General features: G+C 46.8%; 1 protein-coding gene across 1 annotated transcript in view; it reads left to right on the forward strand.

Annotated features, from left to right (window-relative positions):
- The window catches only part of LOC148477790 (uncharacterized), a 100571-nt gene that overhangs the window by 32725 nt on the left and 46003 nt on the right, over nt 1-21843 (forward strand). Inside the window, exons 5-6 of the mRNA XM_088456147.1 lie at nt 6426-6541; nt 16149-16209. Of these exons, the coding sequence (XP_088312273.1) occupies nt 6426-6541; nt 16149-16209 (177 nt within the window). The remainder of the gene's footprint in view (nt 1-6425; nt 6542-16148; nt 16210-21843) is intronic.

Below are 21843 nucleotides of genomic sequence, written 5' to 3' on the forward strand. Positions count from 1 at the left end.
TCATGGTTGTTTAAATATTGCCACAGTTACTTCAAATGACAGCTTCACAAACTGTTAATATTCTTAAATGGAACGTGAGGGGCTTAAACGACAAGGTTAAGAGATCGTTGTTGTTCAGACAGGTAAAAAAATATGCTTCAGATATAATTTGTCTAATGGAGACTCACTTGACTGGTGGGAAATTATTGTCGCTGAGGAAGCCGTGGATAGGATGGACATATCACTCTTCACATACCTCAGCATCAAGGGGTGTATCTATTTTAGTGCGCAAATCTGTCCAGTTCTCATTGGAACGGGTGCAGTGTGATGCCTGGGGTAGATATGTATTCTTAAAATGTAAAGTTAATTCTATGTCCTTATTACTATTGGCAGTCTATATTCCACCACCGTACTCTCACGATGTTCTCAAGAAGGTCGCTGAATTTTTGGCCCTTTTCCCGGGTATACCCACTCTATGCGTGGGGGATTTTAATAGCATATTAGACCCTACACTAGATAGACATAGAATGACTGCTTCAGTAACACAGGGCAGGGGAACTGGATTTTCGAGTATGATTAGGGGAATGGGCCTGGTAGATGCCTGGAGGTTGAGGTATCCCTCTGTGAGACAATATTCCTGTTTATCTTACACACATTTCTCTTTTTCCAGGATAGATCTGGCCTTAGCTACACCGGATTTAATACCTAGAATACACAAGATAACTTATGAGACTAGGGGAATCTCTGACCACTCCCCAATATCAATCAGTATAGATTTAGAGGGACAGAGGGGTCAATACTATTGGAAATTCAACCAGTTCTGGTTATCACGCATGGGTTCAGGAGCAGAGTTGGAGGCGGAGTGGAAAGAATTTTTTGAATTGAATAGTGGTACTGCTTCTGTTGCAGTTATACGTCTTTAAGTCATTTTTAAGAGGTTCTTTAATTCGTAGGGTGGCTGGGTTGAAATCTTCATATTAAAAAGCTGAAATGGATCTGGAGGCGTCTTGTAAGTTTTGGAGTTAGCCTATATCGCTGATGGGTCAGATTTAAATAAAAAAGCATGGTGGGATGCCCAAAAATTATGGAAGGATTGTCTGATGGACAAGGCACAATACAAGATTCTGTTTAATTCACATTTGCAATATGCATCAGGTGATAGACCTGGTTTTTATCTAGCTAACTTGGCTCGCATCGAACAAAAGTCATCCAATACAGTGGTAAAATTAGTAGGGTCAGACAGCGTTGAATATGTGCATACCCCAGATATTGTGGGGCAATTCGTTAAATATTACCATGACCTATACAAATCTAGGTTGGTTTATACCCAACCGGAGGTGCGTGAATATTTGTCTACTGTATCGCTCCCGGCACTCTCCTTGGAGGCAAGGGACTCTCTTGACTCTCCACTGTCACTAGAGGAAATAGAGGTGGCCCTAAACTCGTTTCCAAATGGAAAAGCCCCTGGCTTAGATGGGATCCCCCTTGAGGTTTACAAAAAACATAAAAACATATTTGCTCCTCAATTACTAGAGCTCTTTAATCAAATCTACATAAACAATACGCTGCCAAATTCTGTGTCTGAGGCACTGATAATTGTCTTACCTAAATCAGGCAAAGATACCACTAGGATTGACTCATATAGACCTATATCACTTCTCCCTACAGATGTAAAAATCCTGGCAAAAATATTGGCCTCCAGGATTAACCGGGTCATAACCCAACTGATTCATCCTGATCAGACAGGCTTTATGCCCGGTAAGTCCACGGCAGTAAATCTACGGCGGTTATTTACACACTTACAGATAAAACGTGGGGATCCATAAACCTCTATTATTGTGTCATTAGATGCCGCTAAGGCGTTCAATTCGATTAAGTGGATATTTCTTTGGGAGACCATGGAACATTTTGGTATTGGCCCAGGATACAGTCAGGTGCATAAATATTGGGACAGTGACAGAATTTTCATATTTTGGCCTCTATTCACCACCACAATGGCTTTGAAATGCTTCAGAACTCATTGGACGGCGCTTCACAGTGCAGATGGACAATGACCCGAAGCATACTGCAAAAGCAACCAAAGAGTTTTTTAAGGCTAAAAAGTGGAATGTTATGCAATGGCCAAGTCAATCCCCTGACCTGAATCCGATTGAGCATGCATTTCACTTGATGAAGACAAAACTGAAGGGAAAATGCCCCAAGAACAAGCAGGAACTGAAGACATTTGCAGTAGAGGCCTGGCAGAGCATCACCAGGGATGAAACCCAGCGTCTGGTGATATCTATGCGTTCCAGACTTCAGGCTGTAATTGCCTGCAAAGGATTTGCAACAAAGTATTAAAAAGTGAAAGTTAGATTTAGGATTGTTTAGTTTGTCCCATTACTTTTGGCCCCTTAAAAAGTGGGAGGCACATATAGAAACCGTTGTAATTCCTACACGGTTCACCTGATTTGGATGTAATTACCCTCAAATTAAATCTGAAAGTCTGCAGTTAAAGCACATCTTGTTTGTTTCATTTCAAAGCCATTGTGGTGGTGAATAGAGGCCAAAATATGAGAATTCTGTCAATGTCCCAATATTTATGCACCTGACTGTATATTAAGTGGGTAAAGCTGTTATATATGGACCCTGTGGCAAGAGTGTCAGTGAACGGATTTATTTCCACATCATTTTCACTCCATAGGGGAACGAGGTAGGGATGTCCCCTGTCACCCATTCTCTTTGCTATGGCCATTGAGCCCTTAGCTTGTATGATTAGAGCTCATTCTGACATTCATGGGTTTCAGCTAGGATCAAGGGTAGATAAGATTGCACTGTATGCGAATGACATACTATTATTTATCACGCAATATGTTACTTCTATGCCTAAGGCTCTTGAGGTTATTGATTTATTTGGGAAATACTCCGGTTTATTGATCAACTGGGATAAATCATGTATCTTACCCTTCAGGGGGACTTGTCCCACTGTTCCTATTATTAATCTTCCTCTAAAATGGGTGAACTCATTTAAATATTTAGGAATATGGATCTCCAATATCCCTCAACATTATCTGCCACTGAATATGTTGCCGCAAATTGAATATCTTAAGTCCCGTCTCCCAATTTGGAGTAAACTGCCACTAACGGTAACGGGAAGAGTAAATCTTGTTAAAATGGTTCTCCAACCTAAACTCCTGTACACTTTCTATAATTCTTCGGTCTATATCCCACAGAAATTTTTTAAACCGATAGATGGCCTCTTATCTTCACTGATCTGGGCCAACAAAAGGGTCAGGATCAAATTGGATACTTTAACTAGACCTCGTGATGTTGGAGGCTTGGCATTACCCCTTTTTAAATTGTATTATTTTGCTGCACAATTAACGCATATATGGGAATGGATTAATGATCAAACTGATAATTCCTTGCATGCCCAGGTCATGGCTCACTCTAAAATAGGCTTGTCATCATTACGACTAATATTGAGTGACAATATACATATAATTAGGATGCCCATAATTAGGCAGGCCATCACGATTTGGAGACTTGTCTCACGTCTGTTACAAGCGGAGGGCATTGATACAGATACTCCTCTTGCTCATGCTAATTGCTTTAGGGAGCTCTCTGCCCTTCAGGTTGGAGAAGCCTGAGGTCAGTGGGGTGTAGTGTCTATTGGACAGATAATTCAGGCAGAAACTCTAAAATCCTTCCATCAACTGCGGCTAGAGTTTAACATCCCCAACCACTTCTTCTATAGATATCTTCAGCTTAGACATGCTATCAATGCTCAGTTCTCTGATGTTCCTCTTGTCTTTACAGGAGTCTCCCATTAAAACCTTATTGCAATCTGCTAGTTCTAGTCGCTTAATATCTACGATATACTCTTATCTATTGAACAAGCATCATAAGTCTGATTTATTATCATTGAAACAGCAATGGGAAAATGATATTGGGGTAATAGAGGAAGATGAGTGGAGAGTGGCTCTTGCCAGCCCTCGTATTGCCACCACGTCTGTCAGATATCAGCAGATACACTATTTCATAATACATAGAGTATATATGACACCCGATTACTGAGAATAGAGGGTAGGACGGATTCAAAGTGTCCTAAATGTAATTCAGCTGAGGGGGACTTTTGGCATCTAATATGGTCATGTCCCTTGGTAAATTCCTTTTGGCAAGGGGTATCCCGTGTTATTGTCTCTACGGGTATACCTCAGGATATTATTACCCCTAGGGCATGCATTCTGGCGGTGAAAGATGCAGACGTAATCGACAAACATGCCATACGTTACACTACTAATCTCTGTACGCTTGCTAAAGTCTGCATAGCAAGGGATTGGATAGCGACCACTGGGCCAAATATGGAAACCTGGTTATCTTTGGTTGCTGCACATGAAAAGTATGTATATACCGCTAGAGGCTCTGTGCGGAAGTATTATGATACCTGGGAAAGATGACTCGATTCTCCTTATAGCCATTCAAGGTTGATGGCACCCAGCCTGTCTACTATCTAGTCTCAAGCTTCTATATTTAATTAACAATAATTATATTTGTATAATGCTGTGCAAAATGTCTTTACCATGTATATATGTACCCAAATACCTTAATTGTTGTTTGACATGCATGCGATGATTGATATACCGTACACATGGCATGTGGATAATAAGAAGTGAAACCACACACAAGATTTTTGCTTTTATGTACTATTTTTATTTTATTTTTTTTCATTGTAATGTTTATATTGTTGTATAATGTAAATTTATTGCATATTTTAAAAACTCAATAAAAAATTATTGGATTCAAAATTAAAATCTGAAGAGAGGATGGCTTTGTAAGTAGAATGGGTGGAGAGAGGGACAAAGAAGGGTAGAAAAGAGAAAAAATGGGAGGAGACGGAAGACCATCACAAGGAAAGGAGAGCAAGAAAACGCAGATAACCAAAAATAGTAGGGTAGCTACGTAAAACACGTGAAGAGGACATCCGGAAAACACAATAGCATAAGAAATCTAAAGTACGAGCAAAACGTATACGTCCCTATAACAAATCCAGCATTGACAACATTCAAAAGTGAATACAAAAGAAAAAACAAGTATATAATACAATTTCCCAAATTGGCCTCCTAGTGTAGGGTGAAGGAGATTTGGCATACAGAGTAGGTGCATACATAAGGCATTTCGGTATAAGAATGCACTTCATGAACAGGTTGTCATTTAAAGGTAATTGAAGTAATTAATATAAATATGACATATCGAGGATATTTGGAAGGGAAGCCATGAACACCTGGGCTAATGAGGGCACCATGAATCTCTCAGAGTGTAGCATGGCGTTTTACATGAGACCTATATAAGATCCCTAAGGAACATTCTGCTAGGGAAAATCAATAACAAATGTACTAACATTTTGCAAGCTATAGGGTGTACCAGGGATCCTGAAAGTATCAAATGGTGATTTACACAAAGTCCATATATAGATCCTCAGGAATACACCCTATGAAGTCAGTCAGAGACATGGGTAGGAGAAATAGAACCTGTCGCCGTCGTAGCTACATCCAAATAGGCATCAGCCTATCGATGTGAGAAGAGCCATTGTACAGCCGGAGATGAGCCGGGAATAACTAGACGCACTTGCGGCCCAGGTTTATGAGGCAGAATCAGACAGGTGTAATTACCTAGCGACGTAATAGTCTTGAAAAATTAGAAGTTTAGTATCGTTCCATATAAGACATTGTGATGTTGTCTTGATGCCACCCAAATAGCGTCTTTCTGGACATAATTCAGACATTTGAAGATAACCACTCTAGGTCAGGAATGGGACCAGTCACAGATTGCACCCATTCTTTGTTCCCCTTCAATCACAACAGTCATTCATTCCTAGCAAGAGCGTATATGGGAATACAGCGCTGGCCCTTTAGGTGATTCTGACAGACCCACAATGGGAGATTGTTACGCCTGGATCTGTTCTCCAGGTCATCTAACTTATTCCAGATCTGGTGCTGCATTGTAGTGATGTGGGACATAGCTGACTTTAATGTGGAAATGTCCTGAAAAGCTTCTCTGAATGTATGTTCTGCATCTGAGAGCCTGTGAGTAACTTTCTGCACCTGTGTCTTGATATCCTTAATAGCCTGTGTGAATGTGGCAGCCTGCCCCTTTCCTAAAAGGACCATAGTCTTCGTGATTGCTTTTACTAAGTCCCCATAGAAGATTGGGCTACTTACAGCTGCCTGCTGGCGTTTCCAAAGTAGAGTGGGCGGACTGCACCTGCGGAGGGACGCAGGACACTCCGTTACTGATGCCATATTGGCTCAGTGCTGGGCTGGTAGCAACATTGAGCGCTGAAGCAGCTCACAGCATGGCCATCTGAAACGCAACACACACACACTCACCCTCACACACAATTTTACACGTCTTGTTTGTGCATAATTAAAAGCTTTTTGTTAATTGCTCTCTCTCTGTTTCTTCAGATGTATCCAGCAACATCAATGTACCAGAGAAATCTCCCAGACCGCACAGTCCCCCCAGTCCCCATTATTCACAGGACCAGACGGAGGAAAATCAGAGAGTGCCCCAGGATGATCATGTATGTCATACTGTTATCATATCATTAGGAATTTATCATGTGTTACACTGTGGCAGACAGACAACAATGGGTACAAACCCTACCTGCAGGGATGGAGCAGTGCGGACAGTGCTGGGAGAGCAGGCAGAGGGGAGTCAGGTGAGAGTGCAGGGAAGGAGTAGTGGGGACAGTGCTGGGAGAGCAGGCAGAGGGGAGTCAGGTGAGAGAGCAGGGAAGGAGTAGTGGGGACAGTGCTGGGAGAGCAGGCAGAGGGGAGTCAGGTGAGAGTGCAGGGAAGGAGTAGTGGGGACAGTGCTGGGAGAGCAGGCAGAGGGGAGTCAGGTGAGAGGGCAGGGAAGGAGTAGTGGGGACAGTGCTGGGAGAGCGGGCAGAGGGGAGTCAGGCGAGGGTGCAGGGAAGGAGTAGTGATGACAGTGCTGAGAGAGCAGGCAGAGGGGAGCCAGGAGAGAGTGCAGGGAAGGAGTAGTGATGACAGTGCTGAGAGAGCAGGCAGAGGGGAGTCAGGTGAGAGTGCAGGGAAGGAGTAGTGGGGACAGTGCTGGGAGACCAGGCAGAGGGGAGTCAGGTGAGAGTGCAGGGAAGGAGTAGTGGGGACAGTGCTGGGAAACCAGGCAGAGGGGAGTCAGGTGAGAGTGCAGGGAAGGAGTAGTGGGGACAGTGCTGGGAGAGCAGGCAGAGGGGAGTCAGGTGAGAGTGCAGGGAAGGAGTAGTGGGGACAGTGCTGGGAGAGCAGGCAGAGGGGAGTCAGGTGAGAGGGCAGGGAAGGAGTAGTGGGGACAGTGCTGGGAGACCAGGCAGAGGGGAGTCAGGTGAGAGTGCAGGGAAGGAGTAGTGGGGACAGTGCTGGGAGACCAGGCAGAGGGGAGTCAGGCGAGGGTGCAGGGAAGGAGTAGTGATGACAGTGCTGAGAGAGCAGGCAGAGGGGAGTCAGGTGAGAGTGCAGGGAAGGAGTAGTGGGGACAGTGCTGGGAGACCAGGCAGAGGGGAGTCAGGTGAGAGTGCAGGGAAGGAGTAGTGGGGACAGTGCTGGGAGACCAGGCAGAGGGGAGTCAGGTGAGAGTGCAGGGAAGGAGTAGTGGGGACAGTGCTGGGAGAGCAGGCAGAGGGGAGTCAGGTGAGAGTGCAGGGAAGGAGTAGTGGGGACAGTGCTGGGAGAGCAGGCAGAGGGGAGTCAGGTGAGAGGGCAGGGAAGGAGTAGTGGGGACAGTGCTGGGAGAGCGGGCAGAGGGGAGTCAGGCGAGGGTGCAGGGAAGGAGTAGTGATGACAGTGCTGAGAGAGCAGGCAGAGGGGAGTCAGGTGAGAGTGCAGGGAAGGAGTAGTGGGGACAGTGCTGGGAGACCAGGCAGAGGGGAGTCAGGTGAGAGTGCAGGGAAGGAGTAGTGGGGACAGTGCTGGGAGACCAGGCAGAGGGGAGTCAGGTGAGAGTGCAGGGAAGGAGTAGTGGGGACAGTGCTGGGACACCAGGCAGAGGGGAGTCAGGTGAGAGTGCAGGGAAGGAGTAGTGGGAACAGTGCTGGGAGAGCAGGCAGAGGGGAGTCAGGTGAGAGTGCAGGGAAGGAGTAGTGGGGACAGTGCTGGGAGACCAGGCAGAGGGGAGTCAGGTGAGAGTGCAGGGAAGGAGTAGTGGGGACAGTGCTGGGAGAGCTGGCAGAGGGGAGTCAGGTGAGAGTGCAGGGAAGGAGTAGTGGGGACAGTGCTGGGAGAGCAGGCAGAGGGGAGTCAGGTGAGAGTGCAGGGAAGGAGTAGTGGGGACAGTGCTGGGAGACCAGGCAGAGGGGAGTCAGGTGAGAGTGCAGGGAAGGAGTAGTGGGGACAGTGCTGGGAGAGCAGGCAGAGGGGAGTCAGGTGAGAGTGCAGGGAAGGAGTAGTGGGGACAGTGCTGGGAGAGCAGGCAGAGGGGAGTCAGGTGAGAGTGCAGGGAAGGAGTAGTGGGGACAGTGCTGGGAGAGCAGGCAGAGGGGAGTCAGGTGAGAGTGCAGGGAAGGAGTAGTGGGGACAGTGCTGGGAGAGCAGGCAGAGGGGAGTCAGGTGAGAGTGCAGGGAAGGAGTAGTGGGGACAGTGCTGGGAGACCAGGCAGAGGGGAGTCAGGTGAGAGTGCAGGGAAGGAGTAGTGGGGACAGTGCTGGGAGAGCAGGCAGAGGGGAGTCAGGTGAGAGTGCAGGGAAGGAGTAGTGGGGACAGTGCTGGGAGAGCAGGCAGAGGGGAGTCAGGTGAGAGTGCAGGGAAGGAGTAGTGGGGACAGTGCTGGGAGAGCAGGCAGAGGGGAGTCAGGTGAGAGTGCAGGGAAGGAGTAGTGGGGACAGTGCTGGGAGAGCAGGCAGAGGGGAGTCAGGTGAGAGTGCAGGGAAGGAGTAGTGGGGACAGTGCTGGGAGAGCAGGCAGAGGGGAGTCAGGTGAGAGTGCAGGGAAGGAGTAGTGGGGACAGTGCTGGGAGAGCAGGCAGAGGGGAGTCAGGTGAGAGTGCAGGGAAGGAGTAGTGGGGACAGTGCTGGGAGACCAGGCAGAGGGGAGTCAGGTGAGAGTGCAGGGAAGGAGTAGTGGGGACATTGCTGGGAGAGCAGGCAGAGAGGAGTCAGGTGAGAGTGCAGGGAAGGAGTAGTGGGGACAGTGCTGGGAGAGCAGGCAGAGGGGAGTCAGGTGAGAGTGCAGGGAAGGAGTAGTGGGGACAGTGCTGGGAGAGCAGGCAGAGGGGAGTCAGGTGAGTGTGCAGGGAAGGAGTAGTGGGGACAGTGCTGGGAGACCAGGCAGAGGGGAGTCAGGTGAGAGTGCAGGGAAGGAGTAGTGGGGACAGTGCTGGGAGACCAGGCAGAGGGGAGTCAGGTGAGAGGGCAGGGAAGGAGTAGTGGGGACAGTGCTGGGAGAGCAGGCAGAGGGGAGTCAGGTGAGAGTGCAGGGAAGGAGTAGTGGGGACAGTGCTGGGAGAGCAGGCAGAGGGGAGTCAGGTGAGAGTGCAGGGAAGGAGTAGTGGGGACAGTGCTGGGAGAGCAGGCAGAGGGGAGTCTGGTGAGAGTGCAGGGAAGGAGTAGTGGGGACAGTGCTGGGAGAGCAGGCAGAGGGGAGTCAGGTGAGAGTGCAGGGAAGGAGTAGTGGGGACAGTGCTGGGAGAGCAGGCAGAGGGGAGTCAGGTGAGAGTGCAGGGAAGGAGTAGTGGGGACAGTGCTGGGAGAGCAGGCAGAGGGGAGTCAGGTGAGAGTGCAGGGAAGGAGTAGTGGGGACAGTGCTGGGAGACCAGGCAGAGGGGAGTCAGGTGACAGTGCTGGGAAGGAGTAGTGGGGACAGTGCTGGGAGAGCAGGCAGAGGGGGGTCAGGTGAGAGTGCAGGGAAGGAGTAGTGGGGACAGTGCTGGGAGAGCAGGCAGAGGGGAGTCAGGCGAGAGTGCAGGGAAGGAGTAGTGGGGACAGTGCTGGGAGGCAAGGCAGAGGGCAGTCAGGTGAGAGTGCAGGGAAGGAGTAGTGGGGACAGTGCTGGGAGAGCAGGCAGAGGGGAGTCAGGTGAGAGTGCAGGGAAGGAGTAGTGGGGACAGAGCTGGGAGACCAGGCAGAGGGGAGAGAGGTGAGAGTACAGGACCTTACTCCAGCGTTCCAGTGTATATCCTCTAAACGTTCCCGACCTTTGGCTTACCTGAGACTCCGATTTTGCCTGACTCTTGGTACTACGTTTATATCTGGTTCTAACCTCGGCTATTCCCTGTGATCCGCTTTTCGTCTGCTCCCTGGTACCGTATTGTCTGTTTGATTCTGATCCAGCTTGTCGACTACGCTGAATATTCTCTACGCTCCATCCAGAGTTTCCCAGCACCTGTGTATGGGAACCTGTCCTGGGGGCCGAGACCTGTGTCGGATGCAGCCAAGTCCATACCTTCTTGCGAGGGTCCCTGGTGAAAACCGCCGGCACAATAGACTCCGCGGCTCAGGAATAGGTCACGTCAATTCCCTAAATACGGGTTGCATCGATAATCTACCCGAGAGTTGTGACATTGGCATTCCTTGGCTGCTGAGTCTTCACGGGAGGAGTGAGTGCAGTGTCCCTGTTGCCAGGGAAGTCAAAAGGACAGGCAGCCACAGCAGCGACTCCTTCTCATCTCCTGCTTTCTACTCTGCAGGGAAGTAGTGTGTGTGGGTTGTGGGTGCTGTTTTACTGTTTTTATTTTTTTATTTACTTTTCCCGGCCTTTGTCAGACTTGAAGTTGTCATATCCACCTTGGATTGTGCACTTCTGCTGTCCTTGCCTTTCTTCCCTCTTCTGGGATTGACTGGGGGGGGCGGTGCTTCTAAGGTCAGTTATGGAGGAAACCATTTATCCCACAGATCTAAAGGCCCCCATACACAGGGCAATTTTGCACACGATATGGCCATTTTCAACTGATCGTAACGACCATTCGTGTGAAAAGTAGTGTTTTCATACACGATTACGATGCCGATGCGCGCCCCCGGCGTCATGTATCGACATCGTAGATCAAATGGTTTTGCAGAAAGATTGCGACTTATCGTGTATGATTTGACATACATCGCATCGTACTTCAGCAAAAGTACGTACGATGTACTATGTCCCTGGACACCCTCTAGATAAGCCCTCCGCTATTGACATTCCAGCAGATGCATCGTGTGTGAATTTGCTACATACGATATATCGTAAACGATTTGCAATCGTTTACGATACATCGGTTCGTATGGGCCTTTGTCCAATCGTACCTTTTTTAACACAAATCGTACAGAATGTCAAGGGTAGAATTTTCAAGGGAAATGGTATGTGCCATCGGATCTGATACAAATCGCCTCGTGTATGGGGGACCTTTAGTCAGTGTATGGGGGCCTTTAGTCAGTTTGTATGACTGACTGCAGGGGCTTTCCTTCTGCTTGATTTATTAAAGCAGTGAAGATGTTGTCTGAGCAATTGGGTTTGAAACCCAGCAGATATAGACCGGATTTGCTCACTCTGGTAGAGCATATATTTACGTAACGGTTCTGAATAATTGGGGTACACCACTATCGATTCAGGTCTCATTGGGGCTAGGATTACAGCTTTTGTAGTCTTATCACCTCTGGCTTAGAGCCTAGGTCGGTGAACGTAGAGTCCAGGAGGACTCAAGTCTCTGCTTTGCTCTAGGGAGGTCTTGTACAGTATTGAACTGGACATAAGTATTTCCCTGGCAACAGCAGGAAAGAGTTCCTTTCTCCCTGTTAATACCTCCAGACCGGAGAGCTCTAGGTTGGCTGTTTTCGCCTCTCAGGGAAGGTCAGTAGTCAGACTTCCAGAAGAGAAACCTCCACACTTTGTGGAGGTCAGCTGAGAGGAAAAATGTATGCTTTCTCAAACAGGGTTGCCCTTTAACATTTGGGAATGTGTTTACCAAAGCCAACCTTTGGGGCTTGGGGGTGCCACAATTCAGTGCCCTTTCCAGGATCTTTGGACTCAAGGATAGTCAGAGCTTTTAATAATTGTGCTGGATCTTAGAGCACACCTATTTTGCGAGGAAAGGCCATAAAGATCCAGTCAGGCAAAGCTACGGTGGTGCCGTACTGCAATCATCAGAGAGGCACCAAGAGTGCCCATCCCATGCAAGACACTAGCAGGATCATGTGATGGGTGGAGGTAATTGTTTCATCCGTTGTATCAGGGTTTATCCCAGGATAGGCTGATACTCAAACAAGTCCCTTTACCCCGGGGAATGGTCTTCTAAGAGATAGTGGGCCTCAAACTCGCTCCTCAGGATCCCACACAGGTCACCCAGCAGGTGCACAGGTGTATTCATTACTCACTGACACATTTCCCAGGTCACCCAGCAGGTGCACAGGCGTACTCATTACTCACTTGACATTTCCCAGGTCACCCAGCAGGTGTACTCATTACTCACTGACACATTTCCCAGGTCCCCCAGCAGGTGCACAGGTGTACTCATTACTCACTGACACATTTCCCAGGTCCCCCAGCAGGTGCACAGGTGTACTCATTACTCACTGACACATTTCCCAGGTCCCCCAGCAGGTGCACAGGTGTACTCATTACTCACTGACACATTTCCCAGGTCACCCAGCAGGTGCACATGTGTAATCATTACTCACTGACACATTTAAAATAAAAAAATCCACAGGTGGAGCTAATTACTTCACTTGTGATTTTGTGAGGAGACCTGGAAAACATGCACTGTTTGGGGTCTTGATGACAGAGTTTGAGAACCTTGGAGATAAAGGATAGGTGGGCCAGATTTCAACAGAATGGCATCTCAGTTGAACCACAAGGTGGAGTGTTTCTGCTCTAGGGGCCATATTCAATTTGGAGCGAAATGTCGGAAACGGCGATAATTTATCGCCGATGACCTCATTTTCGCCTATTTCAATTATCCCCGTATTCAATTACATTGACTTTTCGCCGGTGTGAAAAGTCAATGTAAAAAAACGGATAATTTTTCGCCAGCCTTTAACTGGCGAAAAAAAGTTCAGAATTGGGGTTTAGGGGTGCAGGCTTAAAAAAAATAGCCTGTAGTTTCTTACTTGTAAGACTACATTTCTCTAGGCCAGTGGTGTCAAACTCTGGCCTTCAGCTTTTGTGGGACTACATATCCCAGCATGCCCTGCCACACTTTTAGCATGCCCTAATAGCAGAACTGTTGCACTGCATGCTGGGATGTGTAGTTCCACTGCAGCTGTAGGGCCAGAGTTTGACACCACTGCTCTAGGCCATCTCCACATCTAGGCAAGTTTTGGGGCAAGGGGCTCTTTCTCTTTAGGCTTTTGTTACTCATTTTATGAAGATAGGTTTAGCCCAAAGAATAGCCCTTTCTGTCAGCCCAAAGTGGTCCCCATCTTAAGCAGGACATTGTGGTCCCTGTTTTAGATTGGGTTAGGACTCCAGAAGAAGACTCTCTCTTCATTCCATGGAGAGGGTCAGGACTTATAAGTCCTATGTCTATAGTACTAATGATCTGTGTAGGATAGGTGACCTCTTGATCCTTTATATGCTAACCAATCTCTCTTGCAGGCATCATAAATAGGCCATTGCTAGGTGGATTACTTTGGTAATTCACCAGGTTATTCTCCCAGGCTGACATTGGTGCAGGACAGTGTTTCCGAAAAAGTGGCAACACATTCAACCAAATTGTTGGATGCTAATTGGTGCCCAGCTATCATTCTAACTCCTTGCTACATGCTCCTTCGTCCCCATCTACCCCATCTGTGTCAACCCAGTTTGTCTTCCCCCACCTTTTTAGAATGTAAGCTCTCACGAGCAGGGCCATCTACCCTCTTGTGCTTCTCCTTACTATAGTGTCATTTACTTCTTACTCACCGCTAGGGCACCTGACACTTGGTTGCTTATGCTCTGTTGCTTATCTGGGTGATATGGTCGCTAATGTAGCAATATATATTATCCATGTCCTGTATTGTATTGTTCTGTAAGTCACTTGTATACAATTTGTTTTTGTACTTTGTAAGGCGCTGCGGAACACTTTTGGCGCCATATAAATAAATGATGATAATAATAATCTGGTCTTTGGTGTACACAGTAGCAAAATTTTGCAGATTTATGCGTCCTAAGTGCGCCCTCCTTCAGGGACAGCTTTGGTACGTCGTCCTGTGTTTCCATGGATGAAAGAGAAGCTGGGATTTTTGTACTTTTCTGTAATGTTTGGATACTGAACCCCTTCCTTTTTTGTTTCTGTTAATCGTTTCTTGCTCTTCACTATTTTCATAGGGTTCTAGTTACGTCCTTGGGGCTTTGTAAGTGAAATATTGAAGTCCGACTGGAGTATAGGGGGGGAGGAGCTTAAATTCCTGGAAGGAGACTTGGAGGCCCATTCTGAGTTGCACTCAAGTCGCAATGCGCATGGATCTCACTGATTTTAGCGCACTCTGCATGCTCCAGAACACCTGGTACTCTTCTGTCTCGAGGGAGTTTCATTTGCGTGTCTCCTGACTTTCTCGCTCATTCATAGCGCATGGACTGAGGTGGGAAGTCTGTTTTAGCCGGATTTTTTTGCACCCAGCCTGGGGCTCGTGTAGGGTCAGATAGTAATGATGACGTTTGCGGCAGTGCAAGTAAGTACAGTGAGCGAGGTAGTCTTCACGTCACCAGTTTTTACTATACAAAGGCGTATTCTCACATAATGTAATAAGCAGATATTTGCAGCTAGACGGTAAAGTGTCCACAGATGCTTCTGACTCAATATGAGCCTCTGAAAGTCCCCAAACAAGAAGTAATCTCTCTGTGTTGCCACTGAGAGCTTTATCCCGGCGCTATATAGGCTTTTTTTGTATTATAGGTTCCACTTGTATGTGGTAGAATGTGTACACAGCTGCTGGCTCAAAAAGTCAGTTACCCCGCTGACCTAAACCAAAAACTTCCTAAACACAAATGGAGCTGCGCTAGTGTTAAGGGGGGTATACACTAGATGATAAAGTTGAACGATAATGATAAAATCGTTCGATAATCGTTCGAACATCGTTTGCAAATCGTGCAGTAATTGTTTCTAACGATGTACGATGCGCGCTCCCGCTGGTCGTTTGATCGTCTCCTCCATCGACTGAACATGCAGGTCAATTTCACTTGATTGCTTACAAATCGTTTACACATCGTTTACACATCGTTCAAGCTGAACGATCAAACGATGAACCACTATGTGCCCACTATAGCTGAAAGGTCTCAATCACAGATTGAAACATAGTTTATCGTTAGATCTTTTGCAAATCCTTTGCAAATCTTTTGCAAATTGTTCAGAGTGGAAGATCATATTTCAAGGGAAACTTCAAGGGAAAATCGTTAAGAGGTTGGACAGGGATAAAATCGTCTAGTGGATGCCCCTCATTAGCATAACTAATGTTGCAAAAAGCTGTATAATATGTTGGATTGAGCATATGAACTTCAAAAGGCTTTCTCAACAAACAACATTTATTTAAAATTCCATTCCTCCACAAGAATGCATATTATAAGAATAAGTGTTACATTTTATCGTAATAATAATTGTTTGATATTGTATCTTTGCAGTTGCCAATACTATGCTGCAATTTGTTCACAGCAAGCTACTATCATTCTCACGGTATCCACCTGGGTTTAGTTCATTATATCCATATACAGGTTAACCAGCTTATATATAGTCTTGGTAAGCGTCTTAGTAATAAGAACAAAGTGGTATAAAAATGTTACTCACCATACTCCACCAAGTAATAAATAGCTGGTCAATATGCGCTTAGTATCCGGCTCTCACCACAGTTGGATTTGTATTAAGAAAATAAACACCGTCCCGGTTAGCGTGGCGTCTACGGCGTCTCGTTCTCCGTCTTCTTCCTGGCAACGGGACAGGGGAGACCTGCCTTCACAGCGCCGATGACACGTGGGCGCACCAGTTGTCTTGTGTAGAAGTCGGCTCACTCTAGCCTTTGCTGTAGATATTATTGAGAAAGCCTTTTGAAGTTCATATGCTCAATCAAATATATTATACAGCTTCTTGCAACATTAGTTATTCTAACACTAGCGAAGCTCCATTTGTGTTCTGAAAGTCCCCAAGCCTCTATACTGCACCTCTACAATAGTGTTCCCAATGGCCTCATTTTGTTCTATCTTGCTTTGTGTGGTGACATATTCCTCATTATATTATATTTTACTCTGTACAGGAACCACTTAAGGTCAGAATCTCTCATCTGAAGCAGGAGATAAAGGTGGAGGAAGCATCAGGTAAGAGATTACTCTCACAGCATAGTGGTTAATTATCTAAGTGTCTACTAGAAGTCTCTCAGCCTACAGTCCGAGCTGTACTCTACAAGGGGCAGAACTCTCATGTGTTGTGGACAATCTTAGCACCAGGTCACCTAACCATCAGCCGCCAACTCCTTAATATGTGGCATTTTTCTGTAGATCTCATGGATTTTTATTACTTTGCTGCTTCTCAGTTTATGCCGGCAAAACATAGGACACGTAATCACCTTTTGGGTACACAGTCAGCAATACCACACAAAATGGGGAGCACCTAATCAGAAAATGGCAGAGCCTGAGGTATCGGAAAGGATAGGCAACCTGCTACACTCCAGCTGCTGTGAAACTACACATCCCAGCATGCCCTGTCACAGTTTTAGCATGCCCTAAAAGTCAAAATGTGGCAGGGCATGCTGGGATCTGTAGTCCACAGCTTGCCTAACCCTAAGTTTTTGCATCAAATTTCTACCTAAATCCATTGGTTATATAGTCTCTACTAAAGAGTATCTAACAAATTCATACAAATTGAGAAAACCAAGCTAACATCACGGGGAGGGCATGTATACTCATCCTTATTGCAGGTACTTGTAAGATACTCTTTTTTAGAGCGTGTATCTAACCAACAATAGGTAGGCAGGCAAACCTTGTGGGTCTTATACATTTAAATGTAATATAGTGTGGACAGTCAGAATCCCGACACCCTTAGGTAAGTAAGGTAAGACTAACCGCTAACCCTCCCTCCGTACACGGTGCTGAACCCTAACCTTGCCCCTTAGGGGTAAATTTACTAAGATTCAAGTCTTGTTTTTTTTTTTTTTAATCTCGATTTGCATCACCGAAACTCGGGTGATTTTCCCGGCTTTAAACTCTCAAATTTACGAAGAAGTGAGTTAGCTGAAAGTGAGTTGGCCGATGGTGAAGCAGATTGAGATTTCTCCCCACCGAGTAGCAAGTCTAGATGAGATTACGCACCCGAGATTGCAGTGTTCTCTCTGCAAAACTCTCCCGAGCAAGCAGCCTGCACATATCAGTGAGATATGTGCTTGCTGCTTGTGTGTTGTACCTGTAAAAAACAGATTGAATGCTTTAAAAAAATTACGTAGATTCCCCCCGACCCCCCCCCCCCCTCCCTGTAATTTTAAAAAAAACATGCAACATGTTTTTTACAGGTACAACACACAAGCAGCCTTCACATATCTCACTGATATGTGCAGGCTGCTTGCTCGGGAGAGTTTTGCAGAGAGAAGACTCTGCAGCCCTGGGCATAACCAGCCCCGGACTGCTCAGCCAGCCCTGTTTAAAAAAATTACGGGGAACAAAACGTGTAGGGTTCCCCCGTATTTTAGGAACCAGCACCTGGCTGCAGGGCTAGTGCTGATTTTAAATATAGGGGGAAAAATGCATAGGGGTCCCCCTATATGTAAAACCAGCACCGGACCCAAACCGACCGGTAATGCCACAGCCAGGAGACCCGATCACCCGGTCTCCAGGGCCAAAGCATTAACAAGCTGGTCAGGCCAAGCCGGGGATCTCGGTGGAGGTAGGCTTCAGCCTAACCCCAGATTTAGTTTGAAGCCTGGGGCTCTTACCCGCACCCCTGGAGCGGTAGGCGCGGGGGTAATAATGGTGCAAATAGTTCTAAACTATTATATACTTGCACCTGTCAGCCTTGGATCGGGAAACTCTGTTTGTTATTTCGCCAAGTACGTGGATGCTACGGAGAGCAGCGCAAGGTCAGAGGTGAGTATGGGATCTTTTTTACATGTACACCCATTGGATTCTACATGGGAGAAGTGGACAGATCAGCTGACAGTAGGTAAAAATGTGAGAGTGTGATAGGTGAATGTAATAAAATTGTACTTTAGACGGTGTGTGTCTGTTTTAACAATTTATTTTACAGTGGGGATACGGGTGCCGGCCGCCTGCTGGCACTTGTAGTTCCACAAGTGCCAAAGGGCAGGCATGTTGGCACCTGTAGTTCCACTGTAAAATACAATAGTTTTTAACTATTAACCTCGTACCCACCGCTCCAGGGGTGCGGGGAAGTGCCCCAAGCTTCAGCCTAAGCCTGGGGTTTCAGGAGAGGGGGAACCGTTCTTGGGGGGGGTCCCCACCTCCCCTGAAATCCCCGGCTTGGGCTGACAGGCTTGGGGTGTTAATGCTTTGGCCCTGGAGACCCGGTGATGGGGTCTCCTGGCTGTGGCGTTACACCCCAGTCGGTTTGGGTCTGATGCTGGTTTTAAATATAGGGGGACCCCTATGCAGTTTTTGCCCTTATAATTAAAACCATCACTGGCTCTGCAGCCAGGTGCTGGTTCCTAAATTACGGGGGTACTCTACATGTTTTGTTCCCTGTAATTTTGGGAACCAGGACTGTCTGAGCAGTCCGGGGATGGTTATGTCTTTGCGTTGGGGGACCCTATGTCATTTTTTTTAAAATAAAAACACTTTAAATTAGGTACACATGCAGAAACATTCACAAATCACACTGATCTGTGTATGTTTCTGCCTAACTCGCAGCTCAGGAGGTGGTCTATTTGAAATTTCAATTTCTCTGGGAGTTTACTACAATCTCACCTGAGATTGTAATCTCGATTCTTGGTAAATTCCCGAAATGCATTTTTTTTCATGAAAAGTACTTCAGAGTTTGGCCGATGGTGAGTTGAATCGAGTTTGCAACCTCACCTGAGTTTTTCAGTGAAAAATGAGAACTCTCTCCCAAACTCACCCGAGTTTGTCTTTAGTAAGTTTGCAAGATGAAAAAAATGCCTAAACTCACCCGAGATTGCAATCTCGACCAAACTCGAGTCTTAAATTGACCCCTTAGTGCCTAACCCTAACCTCCCCATCGCCGGTGCCTAAGCCTAACCCTCCCTGCTTAGTGTCTCACCATAACCGCCCGTCTTAGTGCCTAACCCTAACCTCCCGTCTAAGCCTAGCCCTCCCCCTAACCCCCTATACTTACCTTTGAGATGCCAGTGGTCTGAATTCTGGTGCTGGAATGCTGACGCTGTCTGGATGCCGGCGCCGGTATTTCGATTGTCGGCATCCAGCACGCTGATTACATCCCGCTCCTGATCTATGAAAAAAAGTCAGAACCTAGCGCTTAGTCAGAGATTATTTAAATAGTCAGGCACTGCAGCTGTCTAATTGAAGCGAATCGTGCTAGGTCCCCCCCCCCCCACACACACAAAAAAAAAGTACATAGAGACCGCGCATGTGCCAACTAGGACTAGGTAGTCTCAAGTGTTCTTGCTAAGATAAAAACCTTTTTATTGTCTAAAAGTCATTAGCACATAATACATTTAGTCAAATAACTCACATTGAAATTCTTATAGTACAATGCTTATAAATGTGAGGATAAACAGAATACAAATATGACAAAAGATATACTAATCACAATACTGAAGTGCTGCAACAGACTCCTGTTTAGAAGGTAAATACCGCAGCTGGGCAGACTGCAGACGTAAATTGTCCGGAGACCTGTAGTAGTAACAGTTATGTAGTGCACACTCATTGTTGAAAAAGGCCACATGTCCATTCATCGGTGCATAAAGAGAAGTCTGACAGAGTAACCCAGATTCCTGGTGCAAGGGCTCGGTCTGTGTAAAAGGCTTCAAATATAGGAGTAAAAATAAAGCAATAAACCCCTAATGTCTGTGTCCAAAACCCAAGCTGGCAGTACAGCCTGGTAATCAGTGGTTGCAGTCTTGCTGTATAATGCATTCCTACTGAGATGGTAGTGTGAGGGAGCCTTCAGATGGCATGCAGTCAAAAAGCTGACCGGCGGCTTCCCGACCGTCAAATCCCGGCAGGGGACTAATGACAGGCGTCGAAATCTCAACGCCTATCATTATACCTATGCCGGGAGCCCTACGCCCGGCATACCGCATGAATGTAAGCCGGGCGCTGGGTGCGGACAGCCGCGTGGGGGGGGAGGGTTAGGTTAGGGGCTCCTGGGGGGGGACTTAGGGTTAGACAGCTAGGGGAAGGGAGGTTTGGGGTTAGGCACCCTCGGGGGGGTTAGGTTTAGGCACGTACGGGGGGAGGTTAGGGTTAGGGGGGGGGAGGGTTAGGGATAGTTAGAAACTTACCTTAGTTGGGATCCTGCTGTTCTGCTTTCCGGTGTCTGTATAACATCCTCCGGGCTAACATCGGGTGATATTTCATACCGATCCCTTTCTGATACACTGTGAAAGATGCTGTGGATGGTAATATGTAGCTGAGATCCAGTGAGAAGTGACTGGCTGCAACTGAGTCTTGCCGCTACCATGAGATTGTATCCTCTCTGCTGATTAGCGCACTCGTCAGCATGCAACCGGCACGGTGAGCAGGGGTTACAGTGCGGCTAGATCTTATCCCCTGAACGGCGCACTCCTCCACGTTATTCTCCGAAGGTGCAAGTAAGAACAATGGTGCAGAGGGTGAGAGTCTCAGCTGTTAGGAGTAGTAACAAGACCCCTGGTCTGTAACAATGGGTGTCTGGTTTTGGCAGATAGTTCAGACAGACCGCTTGGTATGTAAAGGGATAGTCTGCAGTCCAGAGATGTTCAGCACTTGGCTCAACGCGTTTCTGTACAGGACTGTACTTTCATCAGGGGCATTGTACTATAATGAATTTCAGTGTGAGTTATGTCACTGTATTTATTATGTGCTAATGGAACTTAGACAATGAAAGGTTTTTATATAAGCATGAGTACTTGAGACTGCCTATTCCTGGTTGACATGTGCGGTGCGTATGTACTTATCCGTTTTGAGCTATCTCGTTTTATCCCTGAGCTGGGCATAGTGAAGTCCCTGTGACCACTCTCTCACACTTCTATACCCCTGCATCACAGACAATATAATCATCTGTATACACCACTTATCACATATATCATATCTATTTCAATAAGACACTTTGTATGGACAGATCAGGAGAAGCAAGAGGAACTGGGCAGAAAGAAGTGATTATGAACCACAGGGTAAGTTGTCATTGGTAGATTGGAGGAAGCTTATTAATGAGAGAAAAAAAAGATATACACAAATACATATTTTTAAGTACATATTTTATAAAGCGCTATTGCTTGTGTGTACCTCAAATGCAGAATTATAGGTTATGTTTATCCCTTTCTTCAGCAATTGATGACAAAAGAAAGTTATTTTACCATTATGCAGTTGTATTTAGTTACATATGCCTAATGGAGTGGTTGGGGTCTCATTCGAACCTCACGCCAGTGTGCACTGAGCAGAACTTTGACCCAGGGAGCCTGTTCTGAGCCTTCCAATGGAAGCATTTGGACGAAAACTTTACAGAGTGGTAATATTGGATCCCAGAAGAGAAACTAGGGGGGGTTGAGGTCCTGGTTGGACCTCCTGTTGGGTATACACTGGGAAGAACTCTGACCCAGGGAGCCTATTTTGGGCCTTCCACTGGGTGGATTAGACGACATCACATAATAAAACGTAATAATTTGAGGATAAACCCCTGCACTGATTGGGATTAAACCAACGCGAGGTGGTCCAGTTAGATCCTGGCCAGGTTTTAGAGGGGTTAGGGTCCCGGTCAGACCTCCCATTAGTGTACGCTGGGCAGAACTTTGACCCGGGGAGCCTGTTCCGAGCCTTCTACTGGAT

The sequence above is a fragment of the Taudactylus pleione genome, unplaced genomic scaffold, assembly GCF_031769625.1.
Source record: "Taudactylus pleione unplaced genomic scaffold, aTauple2 ptg000689l, whole genome shotgun sequence".
Lineage (NCBI taxonomy): Eukaryota > Metazoa > Chordata > Amphibia > Anura > Myobatrachidae > Taudactylus > Taudactylus pleione.